General features: G+C 40.0%; 1 protein-coding gene across 4 annotated transcripts in view; it reads left to right on the top strand.

The window, feature by feature from the left end:
- slc30a2 (solute carrier family 30 member 2) overlaps positions 1-18,909 on the top strand; it is a 73,121-nt gene extending 54,212 nt beyond the window's left edge. For all 4 annotated transcript variants that reach the window (XM_078399418.1, XM_078399416.1, XM_078399419.1 and 1 more), the window contains 4 exons: positions 3,630-3,858; positions 7,027-7,132; positions 10,404-10,538; positions 13,389-18,909. In XM_078399418.1, coding sequence (XP_078255544.1) covers positions 3,630-3,858; positions 7,027-7,132; positions 10,404-10,538; positions 13,389-13,534 — 616 coding nt within the window. In that variant the 3' untranslated portion in view covers positions 13,535-18,909. The remainder of the gene's footprint in view (positions 1-3,629; positions 3,859-7,026; positions 7,133-10,403; positions 10,539-13,388) is intronic.
- Positions 18,910-20,554: the final 1,645 nt, after the last annotated feature.

Here is a 20,554-nt window from a genome sequence, read left to right as displayed (position 1 = left end):
AAAGACCCCAGAATTAATGGGACAGAAAGCGCACGAAGGAATAGGAGAGTATGGCCAAGTGTAATAGGAATCGATGTGCAAGGTGAGATGAGCAAAGGATTATAAGTACTATATGTGAATGCGTGAAGTATAAGAAGTAAAGTGGATGAGCTTGAGGCTCAGTTAGAGATTGGTAGATATGACATTGTGGGGATTACAGAGACGTGGCTGCAGAAGGATCAGGACTGGGAACTGAATATTCAGAATATTCAGAAAGGACAGGCAGGTGGGCAGAGGAGGTGGGGTAGCTCTGTTGGTGAGGGATGAAATTCAGTCATTTGAGAGGGTTGACATTGGGACTGATGATTTAGAGTCACTGTGGATAGAGTTGAGGAATTGTAAAGGTAAGAAGACACTAATGGGAGTTATCTACAGGACCGCAAACAGTAGCCCAGATATAGGGTGTAAGGTGCAGCAGGAGTTAATACTGGCATGTAACAAAGGTAATGCCACTGTGGTTATGGGGGATTTCAATATGCAGGTAGACTGGGAAAATCAGGTTGGTTCTGGACCCCAAGAAAGGGAGTTTGTAGATTGCCTCTGAGATGGCTTCTTAGAGCAGCTTGTGCTCGAGCCTACCAGAGAGGCAATTCTGGATTTAGTGTTGTTCAATGAATCAGATTTAATAAGGGAACTCAAGGTAAAGGAACTGCTTGGAGGTAGTGACCACAATATGATTAGTTTTAATCTGCAATTTGAGAGGGAGAAGGTTAAACCAGGAATGTCAATGTTGCTGTTGAACAAAGGGGACTATGAAGGCATGAGAGAGGATCTGGCCAAGGTCGAATGGAAAAGGATCCTAGCAGGAATGACGGTGAAACAGCAATGGCAGGAATCTCTGGGCATAATCCAGAAGATGCAGGATCATTTAATTCCAAAGAGGAAGAAAGATTCTAATGGGAGTAAGAGGCAACCGTGGCTGACAAGGGAAGTTAGAGAGAGAATAAAACTAAAAGAAAAGATGTATAAGATAGCAAAGAGTAGCGGGAAGCCAGAGGATTGGGCAACTTTCAAAGGACAACAGAAGGTAGCTAAAAGGGCAATACGGGCTGAAAAGGTGAGGTGTGAAGCGAAGCTGGCCAAGAATTTAAACAAAGACAGTAACAGCTTCTTTAGGTATGTTAACAGAAAAAGATTAGTAAAGACAAATGTAGGTGTCTTGAAGGCAGAAACGGGTGAAATTATTATGGATAACAAGGAAATGGCAGAAGAGTTGAACAGGTATTTCGGATCTGTCTTCACTAAGGAAGACACAGACAATCTCCCAGATGTACTAGAGGACAGAGGATCAAGGGAGACAGAGGAACTGAAAGAAATTTACATTAGGCGAGAAATAGTATTGGGTAATCTGATGGGACTGAAGGCTGATAAATCCCCAGGGCCTGATGATCTGCATTCCAGGGTACTCAAGGAGGTGGCTCAAGAAATCGTGGATGCATTGGTGATCTTTTTCCAATGTTCAATAGATTTAGGATCAGTTCCTGTGGATTGGAGGGTAGCTAATGTTATCCCGCTTTTCAAGAAAGGAGCGAGAGAGAAAACGGGGAATTATAGACCAGTTGGCCTGACATCGGTGGTGGGGAAAAAGCTGGAGTCAATTATTAAAGAGGTAATAACGGCACATTTGGATAGCAGTAAAAGGATTGGTCCAAGTCAGCATGGATTTATGAGGGGAAATCCTGCTTGACTAATCTTTTGGAATTTTTTGAGGGTGTGACAAGTAAAATGGATAATGGAGAGCCAGTGGATATAGTGTATCCAGACTTTCAGAAAGCCTTTGATAAGGTCCCACACGGGAGGTTGGTGAGCAAAATTAGAGCACATGGTATTGGGGGTAGGATATTGACATGGATAGAGAATTGGTTGGCAGACGGGAAGCAAAGAGTAGGAAGAAACTGGTTCTTTTCAGAATGGCAGGCAGTGGCGATTGGAGGGCCGCAAGGCTCGGTGCTGGGTCCGCAACTATTTGCAATATATATTAATGATTTGGATGATGGAATTAGAAGTAACACTAGCAAGTTTGCAGATGACACATAGCTGGGTGGCAATGTGAACTGCGAAGTGGATGTTAGGAGGTTGCAGGGTAACTTGGACAGGACCAGTCCCGATCCAAAACATCTTCTGTCCATTTCCTTCCACAGATGCTGCCTGCCCCACTGAGTTCCTCCAGCAGTTTTCTTTTTGCCCAGTCAAACCTGCCTTGCTTCATTCCAGGCACCATCTTCGTGAACCTTCCCTGCACCTTCCCCAGCGCAGTTACTGCCCTTCTACAGTGTTGCAACCAGAGCTGTACACAATATTCCTAACCAATGTTTTGTACAGTTGTTCCACAACCCCCACCGTTCTTATAGGGTTTGCGCCTGCAAATGAAAGTCAATATTCAAGGATTCATGATGTATACCAAGGTCTTCTGTTCCTCAATAATCCTGAGAGCACTGCCATTCATAGTGATAATGGATTGATCAATTTTGGACACGTTGAAGAAATCATGATTGGTTAGGCTGCACTTGGGGTATGCATTCATCACGCTGCAGAAGGGATGCGATTAAGAGTGTTCAGAAAAGATTAACAGTAATATTCCCTCAGTCAAACGTGACATTGAAGCTACCAATAGTCTAGTTTCAGACAGATGAATCTAAGAATAATTCATGTTTTATAATTTGCATCTGTCATGCAATCAATTCAAAGAAAAAAACGACACTTTTTTTCCTTATCTGGAAAGCATGGCTGATATGTGCTCACAAAATGATTCTTCATTCCAAAAGTTAGATTTAAATTGGTGAATTTAGCTTTCATAAATTATTGTAATATTTAATTATATGAAATCTATTAATAACAAATTAAATGCAGATAAGTGTCTTAAAATGTTAGCCAGAAGATATTACTTTATTTCATTTCATAGATTGATCTATTTAAATTATTCTTTGTTTTAATATTCAATGTTTCTAACAGAAAAAAGACTACTTACATTTTGAACATATTTCATCTATAGTATGTATGGTATTTTCAAACGCACCTTATAAGCAATGAGATATATTACAACATTGACCTTTGATGTATGAAATATGGTCACTAACTTGAACATAGCTGAATCCTACGAACATCAACACAATCATAACCAGATGATGTGTCTTGATGATATTGAGAATGCGCAAAATATTAGGGTGATGATGGCCAATAATTTACTTGTTCTTCTTCAAAATGGTACTGCAAATTTTTTTATGTCCATCTGAAAGAACAGATGAGGCCTTGGCTTAACATTTCATGAGAAAAATGTGAGCACTCCATTATAAAAGGTTGTGTGAACCTAGACTTTTATGTACTGGCATATGACTCACCCCTTAACCTTCTGACTTGGTACAAATGCTGAGCTGACATGATCAGTAGCTTAAAGTGGCTCAAAATCACAAACAATGTCATTCAATAGGCTAGTGTATACACAACGCAAAAGCCTTTGAATGTGTCACACCATTGGCATTATTTGTGGGCTGTAAAAGCGTCAAGAACTGAAATAACTCAAACTTTAATCCACCACAGTCCTTGAAAATAAAATGAATCTGATAGGTTTCTTCCAATCACTTCTGTTTCAGAATGGCTGTTATACTCCATCAATCAAATCCTTTCCACAGCCACAGCCACAGCCACAGCCATCACTATGCAGCTGGCTACGAGGAGTTAGAAAACAGCAGAGTTGATGAACACTCTTCTCACCCAAACCATCTAGGAAACACCAGTGTGAGGGCTGCCTTCATACATGTCATTGGAGATTTGTTCCAGAGTATTGGAGTGTTTGTGGCAGCCATTATCATCTTCTTTAAGGTTTCTGCTTTTATAAATATTATTTTGATATTGTGCATTATTTCTATGAGCTTATTCCACTGCAATAAATCAAATGTGCATTATGATAAATGGCACAATTTTTTGATGGTAAACTTAGTTCAGTAGTCAGAGATAATGTAATGGTAATTGGATCCACTCCAAGGCTGTCTGTGCTATTTTAGTGGTCAATAACTGATTCATTTTAACCATTAATGCTTTTCTTAAACTGGCACTCAGAAGAATTTGCAAAGAATTATGCTATATTCAGTGTAACCTGTCACACAGACCTTTTTGCTCCATCAGGTCCTTGCTCATCTAACCATCTGTGTAGTCTCTGTTGCTTTCTCTCCCATCTGCATATCCAGTCTTCTCTTCAGTAAGTCTATGCTTTTTGCCTCAACTGTTCAAGTGGTACATTTCACGATTTAACAATTGTTTTAGTCAACAATTTACCTCTCATTTCCAATTTTGATTTCTTGGTCACTAATTTTGGCTTCACCATGTGCTTTTCTCTACAAGCAGAAATAAACTCCCTCCATTCTTATCTAAACATTTGGGAACTTTAAAAACCTCAGCTGAATACTTGCCTGCCAGCATGTCTGATGTAGCCTGTTTTTTTCCTGTTAAAAGTTGCAATATCATCTTCCAGTAATGGCTGTGTAATTTTATTTTGTTTCCTCTCTTTGTGCTTTTTTATAATGTAACAACTAATAGTGTAAATAGTGTCCTCTAACGGAGATAACTATAGTGTAATCTCTCAACTATTTCAGTTCTAAACCTCGGGATATAAACGGTACAAGTTTTCTTAATTTATGGCAATTCTCCTCAGTGCTGATCTCCTCCCCACCTCTACAATTTGATGTTATCTGTAAATCTTCAGTGATCATGTTAAACGAGAACAAAGAATTTGTAATACTCTCAGCCCTAAATCCTTCTGGAAAATAGCATTTATATCTTTGTATTTGTTTAGTGATGAGCGTCCTGATATGATCACCTTTAAATATATCACTCAAAGTTAGAGAACAGGTCCTAAAAACAAAGTTATCAAAAGAATCAGTGAAATGGCAGACTTCATCTGAAGGAGGTTGGAATGTAAATGTGATACCATATGACAAATACAGAATAACTCCTTCCATTGTTGGAGCATCTAGAACAAAAGGGAAGAAAGTTAAAATCAGAGTTAGCCCTTTTGGAAAATAGAATCATGATGTTTCTTGCTATGCAAGTGATTTAGCAATCTATAAAAAAATTGCATCATACACAGGAACAGGGGAAGAAATGCAATGGAATTAGTCTGAGGCTGAACTGAACTTCAGATTTGATTACTCCACCAAGTAAACTGGAAGGGAAGGAATTAAGGCAAATTGGAAGGCAAGGTCTGATTTTGGATAGTCAGCATGACTTGAGAGTAAGATATTATGTCTCACGAATTTGATTGAGCTTTCGGAAGAGGTGACCAAGAGGATTGATAGGATAGATGTTGTCTACGTAGACTTTAGCAAGACTTTTTACAGGGAGCCATATTGTCAGCTGGTCCATATGGTTGGATCTCATGGGATCTTGGATGAACTAGCTAATTGGTTACAAAATTTGCTTGGTGGTAGAAGTCAGAGACTGGTAGTGGAAAGTTTTTTATTTTATTTTGGAGGCCTGTGACCACGGATTGGTGCTGGGACCACTGCTGTTCATTGTCATCTAAATCATTAATATAAACAATGTAGTTAGGACAGTTGAAGATATACACAATGCTGGAGTAACTCAGCGGGTCAGGCAGCATCTCAGGAGAGAAGGAATGGGCGACGTTTCGGGTCGGGACCTTTCTTCAGACTGATGTCAGGGGAGGGGGCGGGACAAAGATAGGATGTAGTAGGAGACAGGAAGACAGTGGGAGAACTGGGAAAGGGGGAGGGGAAAGAGGGACAGAGGAACTATCTGAAGTTTGGACAGTTAGTAAGTTTGTAGACAGAATCAAAATTGGTGATCTACAAGACTTTAAAAGTGATTATCTGAAATTGCAGCAGGGTGTAGATCAACTAGGAATGTGGGCCAAGGATTGGCAGATTGAATTTAACTTGGACAAATGCGAAGTGGGAAGTTAAATCAGTGCAGGACTTACACTGTAAATGGCAGAGCTCTAGAGAATGTTGTAGGACATAGAAACCTAATAGTACGAGTGCATAATTCGCTGGAAGTGATAGCACGGATAGACAGGGTGATAAAGAAGCAGTTTGTCAAGCTTGTCTTCATCAGTACAAGAGTTGGGACATCATGTTAGAGCTGTACAAAATATTGGTGAGGCAATACTTGGAGTGCTGTGTGCTATTCTGGTCGCCTAACTATAAGAAGCAATCATTGTTGGAAGCAGTGCCAAAAAGATTCACAAGGATGTTATTAGTACTGGAGTGCTTCTGTTATAAGGAAAGACTTGATATGTTGGCACTTTACTCCATGGACCAAAGGAAGCTGAAGGGTGACCTTTTAGAAGTACATAAAATTAGGAGGGACTTAGATAAGGTGATTGGTTACAGTCTTTTTACTGGGTAGAGGAGTCTAAACCAGAAGGCAGAGTTTAAGATGAGAAGGGAAAGGTTTAACTGGAATTTGAGGGGCAAGGTTCCCCCACAAGTAGGTGGTAGTATGCGGAACGAGTTGCCAGAGGAAATGGTAGAGATTGGTCAATTACAATATGTAAAAGACATTTGGACAACTACATGGGAAGGAATGGTTTAGAGGGTTCTGAGCCAAATGCAGGCAAATGGGACTAGGTCAGGTTGGCATATTGGTTGAAATTGATGTTGGGCCCATAGGCCTTTTTCTGTGCTTTACAACTCTATGGCTCTAAATTCCCTGATAGCTCAGACTGTTGGAGAGATAGTGAATGCACGTGATATTTATCAAAAATTGTCCTGATTTTAGAATGGTGCTTATGGATGGTTATGGACAAATATAACAACAATTTGGAATAAACAAGAGTCTGGACAAATAGGGAAACAAACTAATCAGACTGCCAGAACCCATTACTTAGGAAGGGGCTGTTGGGCACTTAAAGCAGGAAATAATGTTTTGCAAATCTAACAAACTCTTAAGGATGGAGCAGATTAAATTTTAAAAATGATTTAACATTTTTTTATATATGCACTTTGTTCATTCTTTGTTTTTCAATTGCAGCCTGCGTATAAAATTGCGGATCCTATCTCTACATTTTTCTTCTCCATTTTTGTTCTGTGCACCACTATTACTATTTTAAGAGATGTCTTCCGTGTGTTAATGGAAGGTAGGACTTATTTCAATGCAATTTGCCTAAAAATGGATAATTTTGATATTAGCTACGTCAGATCTTCCATGAAAATGAGGCATTAAATATACCATCAATTGTCTGATTACATTTGAAATATAACAGTCATTTGTGTTTACTTCATTGAATAATAGGAGTATAAAGTATTATGCTAATTGAGTACTAGCACACAGATTCATTTGCTTACAAATTGTAGCATTATTTGTGTGCTGTTAGGATCTCTGGCTTGGCCAGCATTCATCGCCTATCCTTTAATGCCCTGAATTAAATGGCTTACTTGACAGATAAAAGATAACCACAGTTTTGTACATCTAGGCCACATACAGGGTAAATGGAGTGAAGAACACGGTTTTTCTTTAACCAAGAGATTCGTCAACTGCATGATTTTTTGTGACAATCTAGTATTTTTATGGTTATCGTAATTGACATTAACGTTTTATTCAGGTTTATGTAATTATTTTAATTTAAATTCTCCAGTTGTCATTTGTGTATTTGAACTTGTATTTCCAGGTCACTGCTCCAGGCTTCACTTTGCTTATTATTCTGATAATTTATAAGCAATGCAATTGTACACAATACACAATGCGAGTAAACAATGATCACAGAAAAAAAGTGCAGATGCATCTTTTCCCAAACACTACCTTATCCTGAATGTAGCACACCTTAAAGAAAATGTCCAACTGTGAACATTTAGATGCACGGCAATGATGAAGAGGCCTCGGGCCTTAAAACACAACTTATTCAGCATCATTGCAGCAACTTGTGGTGATCCCTAAAAATGGAAGACGGGGCAGAAAAGTGAAGATTCCAGTGAAGAACCTGCCATGCCACCAGGTTCAGGAACAACTACTTTCCTACAACCATTGGGTTTTGAACTGACCTCACAACCCTAATCCTACCTTTGCAACGGAAAGCCTCTTGCACTACCATGGAGTTATTTTCTAATCGTGTTCTGCACGAATGTCTTGCTTTTCGCAGTCTTTTTCTTAGCACTGCTTTGTACATTCTATGTACTTTAGTGTGATGTTTGAGTGTATGTACCTTATGATGCTGCTGCAAACAAGATTTTCATTGCTACCTCCACATCACCATACTTTCGATCAAGATAATAAACTCACTTTGCCGACTTGACTCCCAATTAACTGAAAGAAATCTAGAAATGTTAGTGAAGAAGATACATACAAAGAGAGGTCTGCTGTGCCAGAGCACAAGGAGGCCATTTAGGCCTTAGCTAAGTATGTTTGACCACAGCTTACAGATTATTGTCATATATACCATTGTCATATATACCATGGTGCAATGAAATCCTTGTTCACAGTGATAGGAGCAGAATTAGGCCATTCGGCTCATCATCTACTCCGCCATTCAATCATGGCTGATCTATCTCTCCCTACTAACCCCATTCTCATGTCTTCTCCCCATAACCCCTGACCTAATCAAAAGTCTATCCTCAAACATCCATTGACGGCCTCCACAGCCTTCTGTGGCAATGAATTACCTACAACAATAATACATATGACAAATATACTGACGAGTGCAAAGCAACAGAATGGTGGAAGATTTTAGTGCCAAACCAAAAATTACAAAATAATATTAAAGTAAAATAATTGAGTTAGAGTTAAAAATAAGACTACAAGGCAGTATCTCTGGGAATGGGATGTGCATGAGATGACTGGTCCAGCAGTTGGATAGCAATGGCAAAATAGCTGTTCTCAAGTCTGGATATCCTCATGAAAATATAACATGATCGGTACAAATTGGCAACAACACTTCCTCCTCGATAACCATCAGCACAGGCGCACCTCAAAACTGTACTCGGCTCCCTGCTCTATAACTCTATACCCCCCCCCCCCCCCCCCCCCATGACTGTAACTGCTCACAGTTCCAACTCCATCTTTAAATTTGCTGATGGCACCACCGTTGTTGGATGAATTACAGATAATGATGGACAGACGACATTTCTTGTCGGTGTCCTTCTTCAGACTGTTGGCGTGTGGAATAATGACACCGGAATAATGAGGTTTCTTTGGAGCCTATGGGGACAGTTGAGGTGAGAGAAAGAAGACATCGGTGAAGACTGTGGCCAATAAATTAGCGCCTCACTTCAAAACCTGTCCAGGGATGCCATTCAGGTTGGAGTTTTTTGAGAGTTTACCCTTGTGAAACTAGTTTTGACTTCTGCCACCAAGATGTATGGGACAGAGCTATTGAGGGATGGGTGTCATGCCTAACTGGAGCTTTGCTTGTCTATTCAAAAGAGGCATAAAATGCACTGAGCTCATCAAGTAGAGATGTACTGTTGCCAAAGATCACCCCCAATTTCAACTTGTAGCTCGTGATGGTATTCAGGACCGAACAGTCGTCTGGCATCCGGTTGACTGAATTGAAGCTCCAGCTTGTTCTGCCATATTCAACGTGATCCCACCACCAGTCACATCTTCATTTTGCCTTCCACAGAGACTGCTCGCTCTGCAACTCCTTGGTTCGCTCATCCCTTCCCACCCTTATCACTCATCTCCCAGGTGCTTTCCCCTCCAACCGCAGGAGACATAACACTGTGGGAGTTACTGTACCTAAAGGACAATCATGATTAAAGAAGACAGCTCACCATCACCTTGCCAAGGGCAATTGGGTTTGGGCAATAAATGCTGGCCTTAGTAGCAATGCCCATATTCTGGGAAATTAATTAAATTGTGCCAAGAGAATCTACATTAGAAATAGGTAATTACTAGATAAAGTATCTTTTGAACTCTTGTACCAAAACAAATCTAAACCTCTGGACTTACAGACACACTGTCCATCGCTGATTGTCCTTGACAATGTGATAATGAACTGTTTTCTTGGACTGCTAATATCCTTCCGGTGAAGTTACTGCCACAGTGCTGCTGGGTAGGGAAATCCAGGATTTAGATTCAGAGATCTAAAATACTGACAGCTGAAATAAAGGAATGTCTCCCACTATATCCTCAAAGTGTAGGTGCTGTCAAAATTGTGAAGAACAATAGGATTCTAATTTTAAACCCAATGCTTGCATACAGTGAGACTGCTATTGTGCCAAAGTGAGCAACAAGCTGCAGGCAGTAATTGCATTTTCTCTGCAGTGGTTTCGGAAGAATAGGGACTTTAGTGATTTATTCTCCTCATGAAAAAAATAACTACAAATTTTCCTTTCATTGCTTCCAATCTGAATAAACTTTGTTCTTATGCTTTAAAATCATGTAATAAAACAAAACCTACTGTTTATGCGTAGGTACTCCTAAAGGCTTGACGTTTAATTCAGTGAAAGAAGTACTTCTTTCTGTGAGAGGAGTGAAAGCTGTTCACAATCTCCAACTCTGGGCTTTGACATTGAACCAGCCTCTGCTATCTGTTCATATTGCCATAGGTGAGTAATGCTATAATCATATTATCTAGATATCATTTAATTATATCTTTCTATTTAGATCTGAAATATTTTTTTCAGTGTGTGATACAGCAATGGCAGGTATTCCTGGGAATAATGCAGAGGTTGCAGAATCAATTTATCCCAAAGAAGCGGAAAGACTCTAAGGGGAGTAAGAGACACCTGTGGCTGACGAGGGAAGTCAAGGACAGCATAAAAATTAAGGAGAGGAAGTATAACATAGCAAAGAAGAGTGGGAAGACAGAGGATTGGGACTCTTTTAAAGAGCAACAAAAGTTAACTAAAAAGGCAATACGGGGAGAAAAGATGAGGTACGAGGGTAAACTAGCCAATAATATAAAGGAGGATAGCAAAAGTTTTTTTAGGTACGTGAAGAGGAAAAAAATAGTCAAGGCAAATGTGGGTCCCTTGAAGACAGAAGCAGGGGAATTTATTATGGGGAACAAAGAAATGGCAGACGAGTTAAACCGTTACTTTGGATCTGTGTTTACTGAGGAGGATACACACAATCTCCCAAATGTTCTAGGGGCCGGAGAACCTAGGGTGATGGAGGAACTGAAGGAAATCCACATTAGGCAGGAAATGGTTTTGGGTAGACTGATGGGACTGAAGGCTGATAAATCCCCAGGGCCTGATGGTCTGCATCCCAGGGTACTTAAGGAGGTGGCTCTAGAAATAGTGGAAGCATTGGAGATCATTTTTCAATGTTCTATAGATTCGGGATCAGTTCCTGTGGATTGGAGGATAGCAAATGTTATCCCACTTTTTAAGAAAGGAGGGAGAGAGAAAACGGGTAATTATAGACCCGTTAGTCTGACATCAGTGGTGGGGAAGATGCTGGAGTCAATTATAAAAGATGAAATTGCTGAGCATTTGGATAGCAGTAACAGGATCATTCCGAGTCAGCATGGATTTACGAAGGGGAAATCATGCTTGACAAATCTACTGGAATTTTTTGAGGATGTAACTAGGAAAATTGACAGGGGAGACTCAGTGGATGTGGTGTACCTTGACTTTCAGAAAGCCTTCGACAAGGTCCCACATAGGAGATTAGTGGGCAAAATTAGAGCACATGGTATTGGGGGTAGGGTACTGACATGGATAGAAAATTGGTTGACAGACAGAAAGCAAAGAGTGGGGATAAATGGGTCCCTTTCGGAATGGCAGGCAGTGACCAGTGGGGTACTGCAAGGTTCGGTGCTGGGACCCCAGCTATTTACGATATACATTAATGACTTAGATGAAGGGATTAAAAGTACCATTAGCAAATTTACAGATGATACTAAGCTGGGGGGTAGTGTGAATTGTGAGGAAGATGCAATAAGGCTGCAGGGTGACTTGGACAGGTTGTGTGAGTGGGCGGATACATGGCAGATGCAGTTTAATGTAGATAAGTGTGAGGTTATTCACTTTGGAAGTAAGAATAGAAAGGCAGATTATTATCTGAATGGTATCAAGTTAGGAAGAGGGGATGTTCAACGAGATCTGGATGTCCTAGTGCATCAGTCACTGAAAGGAAGCATGCAGGTACAGCAGGCAGTGAAGAAAGCCAATGGAATGTTGGCTTTCGTAAGAAGAGGAGTTGAGTATAGGAGCAAAGAGGTCCTTCTACAGTTTTACCGGGCCCTGGTGAGACCGCACCTGGAGTACTGTGTGCAGTTTTGGTCTCCAAATTTGAGGAAGGATATTCTTGCTATTGAGGGCGTGCAGCGTAGGTTCACTAGGTTGATTCCCGGAATGGCGGGACTGTCGTATGTTGAAAGGCTGGAGCAATTAGGCTTGTATACACTGGAATTTAGAAGGATGAGGGGGGGATCTTATTGAAACATACAAGATAATTAGGGGATTGGACACATTAGAGGCAGGAAACATGTTCCCAATGTTGGGGGAGTCCAGAACAAGGGGCCACAGTTTAAGAATAAGGGGTAGGCCATTTAGAATGGAGATGAGGAAGAACTTTTTCAGTCAGAGAGTGGTGAAGGTGTGGAATTCTCTGCCTCAGAAGGCAGTGGAGGCCAGTTCGTTGGATGCTTTCAAGAGAGAGCTGGATAGAGCTCTTAAGGATAGCGGAGTGAGGGGGTATGGGGAGAAGGCAAGAACGGGGTACTGATTGAGAGTGATCAGCCATGATCGCATTGAATGGTGGTGCTGGCTCGAAGGGCTGAATGGCCTACTCCTGCACCTATTGTCTATTGTCTATTGTGATCCTATCAGTGTTCATTATTTTTGTTAATTATGTTATACATTTTTTTAATGAATTGAGCTTGTGAGAAGATGCAAATTCAGATCAACGGGGGGCAGGATGTTGGCTGGAAGTTTCTAAGTGGAAAACTTGCCCCTGAGGTCCCTCAAAATAAAAATAAAAAATCATGCAGAAGGTGGTGGGTATATGGAACGAATTGTCAGAGGAGGGAGTTGAGGCAGGTACTATAACAACATTTAAAAGGTACATGGATAGGAAAGTTTTAGAAGGATATATGGGGCAAACATGGACAAATGGGACTAGCTTAGGTAGGGAATCTTGGTTGGCATGGACGAGTTGGGGCAATGGGTCTGTTTCTGCGCTGTATGCCTCTAAGTCCAAATCAGATTGGGAATAATGTGGAAGGTCAGGGCTCTGGGTGTTTGCTGTGATCTAACTCACACATACACCCAATTGATTGGGGAATTAGAAATAAACTATAGAAGACCATCTTTTGTATCTACAGTACCACCAATATCACTAAATGCACCATCGAACAAAAGTAGTTTACTTTATAAATGAATAGTTGAATACATTTCTTTTTCTATGGATCACCTATGCAATGCTTTTCTGGTAATGATCTATTGCAGAGGAGAATGCAGATGCTCAAACTGTGCTTAAGGAAACCACTGAAATCCTTCGAAGCAAGTTCTCCTTCCACACTACAACAATTCAAGTTGAAAAGTTCACAGAGGACATGTTAGACTGCAGCCAGTGTCAAGATCCAAAAGACTGAGATTTTCAAAATCAAGATCCCAGGAGGTGCCATTTGTTGTTGTGTTGTACATTTGTCTCTGTATTTTACATGATTTCCAAAAATCTAGCACAGCTTCCAAGGCCATTGAACTACATCATTTGGGTAAAGGACCTCAACGCTTTTCTGCAAAGCAAAAATTCAATGGGAGTGTATCAAAAAGAGGCCAAATTATTCTTGATTGAGTAGTAATTTCCCAGCCAGAAACCAAAGTAGTTTAGTTTTAATATTTTGGGCGATACAGAATTAAGTGGAGTTCAGTAATTCTTGGTAAGCAATACTTGGCCTGAATTTTCCTGAAAATCACTGGTAGCTCTGTGTGCTACTCTGTTTTATTCCATCAGTGTCAGGAAACTGCAAACACTGTTTACAACCCTGTGTGCACAGATCAGTCTTAACTCCTCCCACCCCACCCCCCACACGATGTTCATCAGCAATTTCCCAAAGGAGCTCCGAAGTTGGGTTGATCAAAGAATCCAGTGGCAGAGAGCCAATTTTCTGAAATTTTCCAGCAATTATGTTGTACAGTTGTAGAAGACATTGGTGATGCCACACTTGTTATTCTGTGTTCAGTTTTTGTCACTCACCTCTCGGAAGGATGTTATTAAGCTGGAAAATGTGCAGAGAAGATGTATGAGGATGGTGCCAGGACTTGAGGGGCTGAGCTAAAGGGAGAGGTTTGGCAGGCTAACTCCCAAAGTGCCTCTGGAATTGAGAATGCCAAGACCTTGAGAGTTGACATTGTAAATATGTCCCCATCCACTTTAATGTAAACACATAGAAGGGATGCATTTTAATTTTCTTTTACATTGATCTTTATTCTGTGGAGGGCAGGATGCTGAGGGGTGATCTTATTGGGGAATAGATAATCTGAACTCTTTTACTCAGGATAGGGGAATCAAAAACAAAAGGACATGTTTAAGGTGCGATTTAATATGTACCTGAGGTGTAACCTTTTCACTCAGAGGGTGATGGGTACATGGAACAAGTTATTAGAGGAAGTAGTTGAGGTAGATATTATAATATCATTTAAAAGGCACTTGGACTGGTGGATGAATATAAAAGGTTGAAAAGGATAGGGGCCAAATGTGGTCGAACTTGGAGCATCTTGGTTTGCGAGGACAAGTTGGGCTGAATAGCTGCATGACTCTGTAAGCTGCCCCCAGACCGATGCCAATTCACTGACTCCATCAATTTCAAAGGAGAGGAATAGCTATGACCGAGAAAAGTATATCTCGTGCACTTTATATCTTTTGAACTAATTGGGATGTGACTAATTTTTAAGTAGTTTTTAAAGTAAAATGCCCATGAGCAACATAGCCATCTTTTTATTTGAGAGCCAGTGAAGCCTGGGGACATGACTTAACCACCTGTTGATGCATTTCTGTGAAAAAAACATGTGCCGTCTTGCCACATAATGTCGTTTGCAACCATCCTGCCTTGTGCTACACTGGGCTTTGCTTAGCAGGTTGGAGCAAGCTTCATCTGGAAGTTGCTGCTTCAAGATCTGTTCACAGTAAACACAGACAGAAGACAGGAATGGAGCAACTTGCTGCTGCTGCCAAGAAATTCCAGGCCACAGTTTATTGTGCACAACTTAGGGGATCATGGAGTTAAAATTTAACTGGTTACCTGAACAAAATCAGCAAATTCAAGACAAGGGGATTTAAAGTTTCTTGTTTTATTCATGATTCATCCAGAGAGTTGTGAATCTGTGGAATTCTCTGCCACAGAAGGCAGTGGAGGCCAATTCACTGGATGTATTCAAGAGAGAGTTGGATATAGCTCTTAGGGCTATCAGAATCAAGGGATCTGGGGAGAAAACAGGAATGTGGTACTGATTTTGTTTGATCAGCCGTGATCATATTGAATGGCGGTGCTGGCTTGAAGGGCTGAATGGCCTTCTCCTGCACTTATTTTCTATGATTTGATTTCCATCTTTGCTTGATTAATCTATTTTTTTAATGCGGTTTGAAGTATCTTATTCGATTTGTTCATCTTAAAAGTGTACATCGTAGTTTGCAAGTATTGTTAGGTATAAATAAAAAATGTTATAGTTTTAAATACACTTTATGGGAGGGGGGGGGGGGCATAGGAAAGTTTAATTGTGCCCTAGGGTGCTACAAACTGGATGCAGGGAATGATTGGAATTGGTTCCTGAGTTTTGAGAGAATAATTGGGTGAGGTATTGTTGTCTGTGATGCCTTTCTAGGAAGCTCTTGTCATGAGAGGATCCAATATGGAATCCCTACTTTGTTCACAAGAAGTCCTTACAGAAATGATGGGTAATGAAAATGGGTAATTGTAGAAATTTTAAATACAGGATATTTTAACATTATTTTGAAGAGTATCGTTTAATTCTTTTCAACTGAGGAATTAGAGTAAGCAAAATTAGTAAGCAAAGGTTTTAAAAATATTTTTTCATATATTGGAAGGACTACATCATGGGGAAGTGAAGGTTTCTGGTGCAATCCTAAATGTTTCTTGTGCAAGATTCCCAAAAAGTTGTGATATAGCTTCACTGGTAGGTACACAATGAGGGCAGAGAACAGACATTTCTTATAAGAGTGATCAGGAAGTATATGGAAGTCTCCAGACTACATAGTGTCTTCTTGGGCAAACAATGGGTGGAGTAGTGAAAAACATTCCTGTATCTCTTGGCTTCACATGACGTTGGTTCATCCTTTACTGATGGAAATCAAGACAAGGAAGGAAACCTTGTGGAGTGCAAGTCTAGTTCTTGCAACATCGGGAAGGATTCCTGTAACAAGAATGAGGTTACTGACCACCATTGAAAAAGACAAGAGCTGCAGTTTTAGGCAGCAAAACAGGACTGCTGAAATAATGTGACCCAATATCAGATCACATGACTTCCACACATCTTCAGGGAAAAGGACATGATCTCAAAATCTGCATGTTCCTGGTCCCTCTTTCCGTGCAGAAAATGTTTTTCAGTTTCTCTGTCACTGCATCAAATGTTGAACAGGCAGGTACTGACCTGGACAGCAGCACATTGTGTTATTTGCTCTGTACATGTTATTGCAAGACACAGACTAGTGCTGACAGTTTTTTTAATTTATGCTCTCTCAAGTAACTTAAATGGGAGACCTGAACCTTCCAGCCTTTGGAAGCTGGACCACATAAAGCCTGATTAGTGGTAGAACAAAGATCAAATATAAACAAGGCTGAGTGGAGCAACACTCAAAGTTTCACAGCCAACTGAGACTGGCAGGATGGCTGCAGTTTGAAACATTTCCTTAAATTGGCCATATGGTTCCTTTTTCTCTTTGTCAAATTCTCCTCTGGATTTTAAACATTTCTTTCATGGCACGGGCATGGTGTGAAGAGCACGGGCATCTTATCATATTTTCCAAGTGTCTATCAATATATAATCCTGCAATAAATGCCAGAACATATTTCTGTACCTCAAGAATCATCACAGTTAAGTTTGATCCCTTGGTCCATTAATATCCACACACTGAGGAGAAAAATATACTAGACTTCTGTCTCCTGCCCCATTTCCCAGCCTATGGATTTTAACCTGGTTGCCATACCAGTGCCATCCTGGTGGATTTAAACAGCAAACAGGAATGAAAACTCGAAATATCTTGATGATCCTGTACACCTTGGATTTTCAATGCACATAACCAGCACACAGTTTTGGCACAATACATATGACAGACCTCAAAGTTATTTTCAGCCAAACCCAGGAAAATAATCTATAACCTGAAAAAAGTTAAACAGTTGTGTTTGCATTAACTGACCGAAACTGAAGGATTTGATTTGCACTCCACAGTGATTTTGCATTTTTTCCCTCTTCTGCAATATTTGTCACTGTGGAAAATGGATTTAAAAAAAAAAGAGGTCTGATCATTGAGTCATAGATATAACCCATCGACTCAACGACCATCAACCATTCATTTACATTAATTGCTTTTTTTATTCTGCCCACATGCTCATCAACTTCCCCCAGATTTTATCACATCTACACACAAGGGGCAATTTACAGCAGCCAATTAACTTACCAACTTACATATCCTTAGGATGTGGGAGGAAACTGGTGCACCTAGGGAACACCCACGCAGTCACAGTGAAAATGTGCAAATTACATACAGCTAGCACTCAAGATCAGGATCAAACCTAGGTCTCTAGCGCTGCGAGGCAGCAGCTCAACTAACTGTGTCCTAAATACAGTATAGCACATACTAGGACGACTAAGTTATTTGCAATAGCTAGGGTAAATTGCATATCACAATTCACAGACTTTCTTGGTTTATAAAATCAAATTCACCATAGAATTTACGTTGATTATATTTCTTGGTTCAAGAAAGTAAATTATCCAAGCTGTACTTAAAAATAAGCTCCATGAAATTGACATCAAATATTGGAGCAAAACAGCCTGAATTTTACCTGTGCTGACAGCAAAGCTGTTGGCAACGGATCACTGCATCACACAAATGTGATTGACACTGATGTTGGTATTAAGCCCTTTACTACTTCCTTGTTAAAATAATGAACTGCCAGAAGTCTGTACTCGTATGGAAGTCTATTTATAAACAGATAACATTGTTTTTATCTCAAGCCCACAAAGAATATGGTTAAACATTTATTAGTGATCAAATGATAAGTTTAGGTTTAGAATGATCTGACATTGAATATAGTAAAGTAACCTTTGACAAATTACCAACAGCTATTGTTTTACTGAGGCTAATTATTCTGTGGATAATAATTGAGAATAGTGGACCAAACATGTTCCCAATGTTGGGGGAGTCCAGAACAAGGGGCCACAGTTTAAGAATAAGGGGTAGGCCATTTAGAACGGAGATGAGGAAGAACTTTTTCAGTCAGAGGGTGGTGAAGTTGTGGAATTCTCTGCCTCAGAAGGCAGTGGAGGCCAGTTCGTTGGATGCTTTCAAGAGAGAGCTGGATAGAGCTCTTAAGGATAGCGGAGTGAGGGGATATGGGGAGAATGCAGGAACGGGGTACTGATTGAGAGTGATCAGCCATGATCGCATTGAATGGCGGTGCTGGCTCGAAGGGCTGAATGGCCTACTCCTGCACCTATTGTCTATTGTCTATTAAAACAAGAATTTAAGGATGTAACTTGTCACTAGGTTTTATTTAAAGGGAAGTTGAATTGAAGAAAGCAGTTATACTGGTACTTTTGAGTTTTCCAGTTTGCAGCCACACCTAAGTGATCGTTTAACATTTATAAAATCCTGATCCAGGATGAATGGTTTGAGATCTCTGAGGGATGTCACCTTATATTACCTAGCCTCAATGCACATGAAACCTCACGTGTCTCAACTTTGCTATTGAAATAAAGCCACATGGATTACTTTGGTATTGAGAATGGGGGTGGGCGGTGGGTGGGGATAGGGGGTGGGGTTTGGGGGAATAGAAGAGGTTGGTTCAAGAACAAAACTCCTTCATGATCCAAACAAATGAAGTGCCAAAATGTAAAAGTGCCTTAAGGGTAGCCACAGTGGAAATCAATGGGTCTCAGAACAACTGCAGCAGTCATATAAACATATTTATACTAAAAAAGCTCTATGCAGCTCAATTTTCAATATGATCTGGGCAACTTCCTACTTGAATGGATGGTCACTCAAACTTTAGCTATGTACTGCATATATTTTTGGAATCCAGCTCTTCAAATGAATCCTTGTAATAATGCATGTACTGTTGTGCCTTTGTATACCTGTGGATTTTCATATACCTCCTGGCGATAAACCCATTGCAAAAGTTATTTGTGCTCAGTAGACTATTCTATAAAAATAGATTTTTTTAAATGTATAAAAATCTGTGAAGATGAAAAAAAGGTTAAGAAGCGATAAAAGAGTTTGTGATTTAAGATGCTTATCAAACACCTTTATATTCCTTGACCAGCTTTCCCTTCCACAGTACTTTATTTCTGATGAGTGTGCCTGTAATGTGTGCATGAGTGTGATTGAGCCATGTCTTCCAGCTGCCCCACGTGTCAGTTAAAAAGTGATGAAAGTGTATCCCCATTGCTCAGACGACTTCCAATTGAAGGATTCTAGCCACACAAGAGCCATGACTGTGCTGAGGGCCTTAAAGTTGAAAAATTACAAGTGATGTCTTGTGGATCCTGCCTCAAATGATTCATTGGAGACCGTTTGAAAAGAAACACTTAGATATATATACTACATTCACAACCTCAGGATGTGCAGGCAAGAAAGTACTTTTGGAAAAGTAATGTCGACTACATTAAAATGGGAGCAGTGCATTTACAATAAAATCTCTAAAAATATTTTCTAATTTTCCCCTTTCTGAGAAACATTCATTGTTTCCAGCTGAGACCACATTCTAATCCCAACAAATCAACTTTGCTATCAACACTTGTTGGGCGCACCAGTGGCATACTCAGTTTTCCCTATCTTCGCAGTGAGAAACAGGTTTGCTGCTATAAGCCACAAGCCATACATCTGTGTGGCTAAGAATGTTAATTTTTGCAAACTGTGGCTCTGAATCCAGATTATAATCCATTAGCCAACATGTATATACTTAAACACGATGATCCATGATAGAAATATATCAGAAGATATCTGTTTCAATATTTAAACAGATCTTTCCTGCTGTAGAGACATTACCAAGTGATTTAAAAAAAAAATAAAGCAACTTTTGCTGTAGAAATTCAATGATCCCTAGATTAAAGCAAAGCTACCTTGTAAAGATTTTCACATTAAGTTCTTGTTAAATCAAAATCATTGAATTTCTGCCCACAATTGGTTGATAAATTCCATGGCTAATTACCAATTTTAGATTTAATTCCCTGCATACAAGTAATGGTAGGATAATCATCAGTACATTTCAAATGGCCAAATCCAGTATGCAGAGGAGTTTTGTACTACACACATACGTATATTGTCATAAAGCATTGGCAGAAGCCAGGGTCTTCGCATCACAGTGATATATCAAAGTATTTTGGTGTTTCAGTATCAAATACTTATCAACTATTACAGCTAAGTGATACAAGCC

The sequence above is a fragment of the Rhinoraja longicauda genome, chromosome 5, assembly GCF_053455715.1.
Source record: "Rhinoraja longicauda isolate Sanriku21f chromosome 5, sRhiLon1.1, whole genome shotgun sequence".
Classification (NCBI taxonomy): Eukaryota; Metazoa; Chordata; class Chondrichthyes; order Rajiformes; family Arhynchobatidae; genus Rhinoraja; species Rhinoraja longicauda.
Note: the sequence above shows the minus strand (reverse complement) of the source record. Positions and strands in the feature narration are given on the sequence as shown.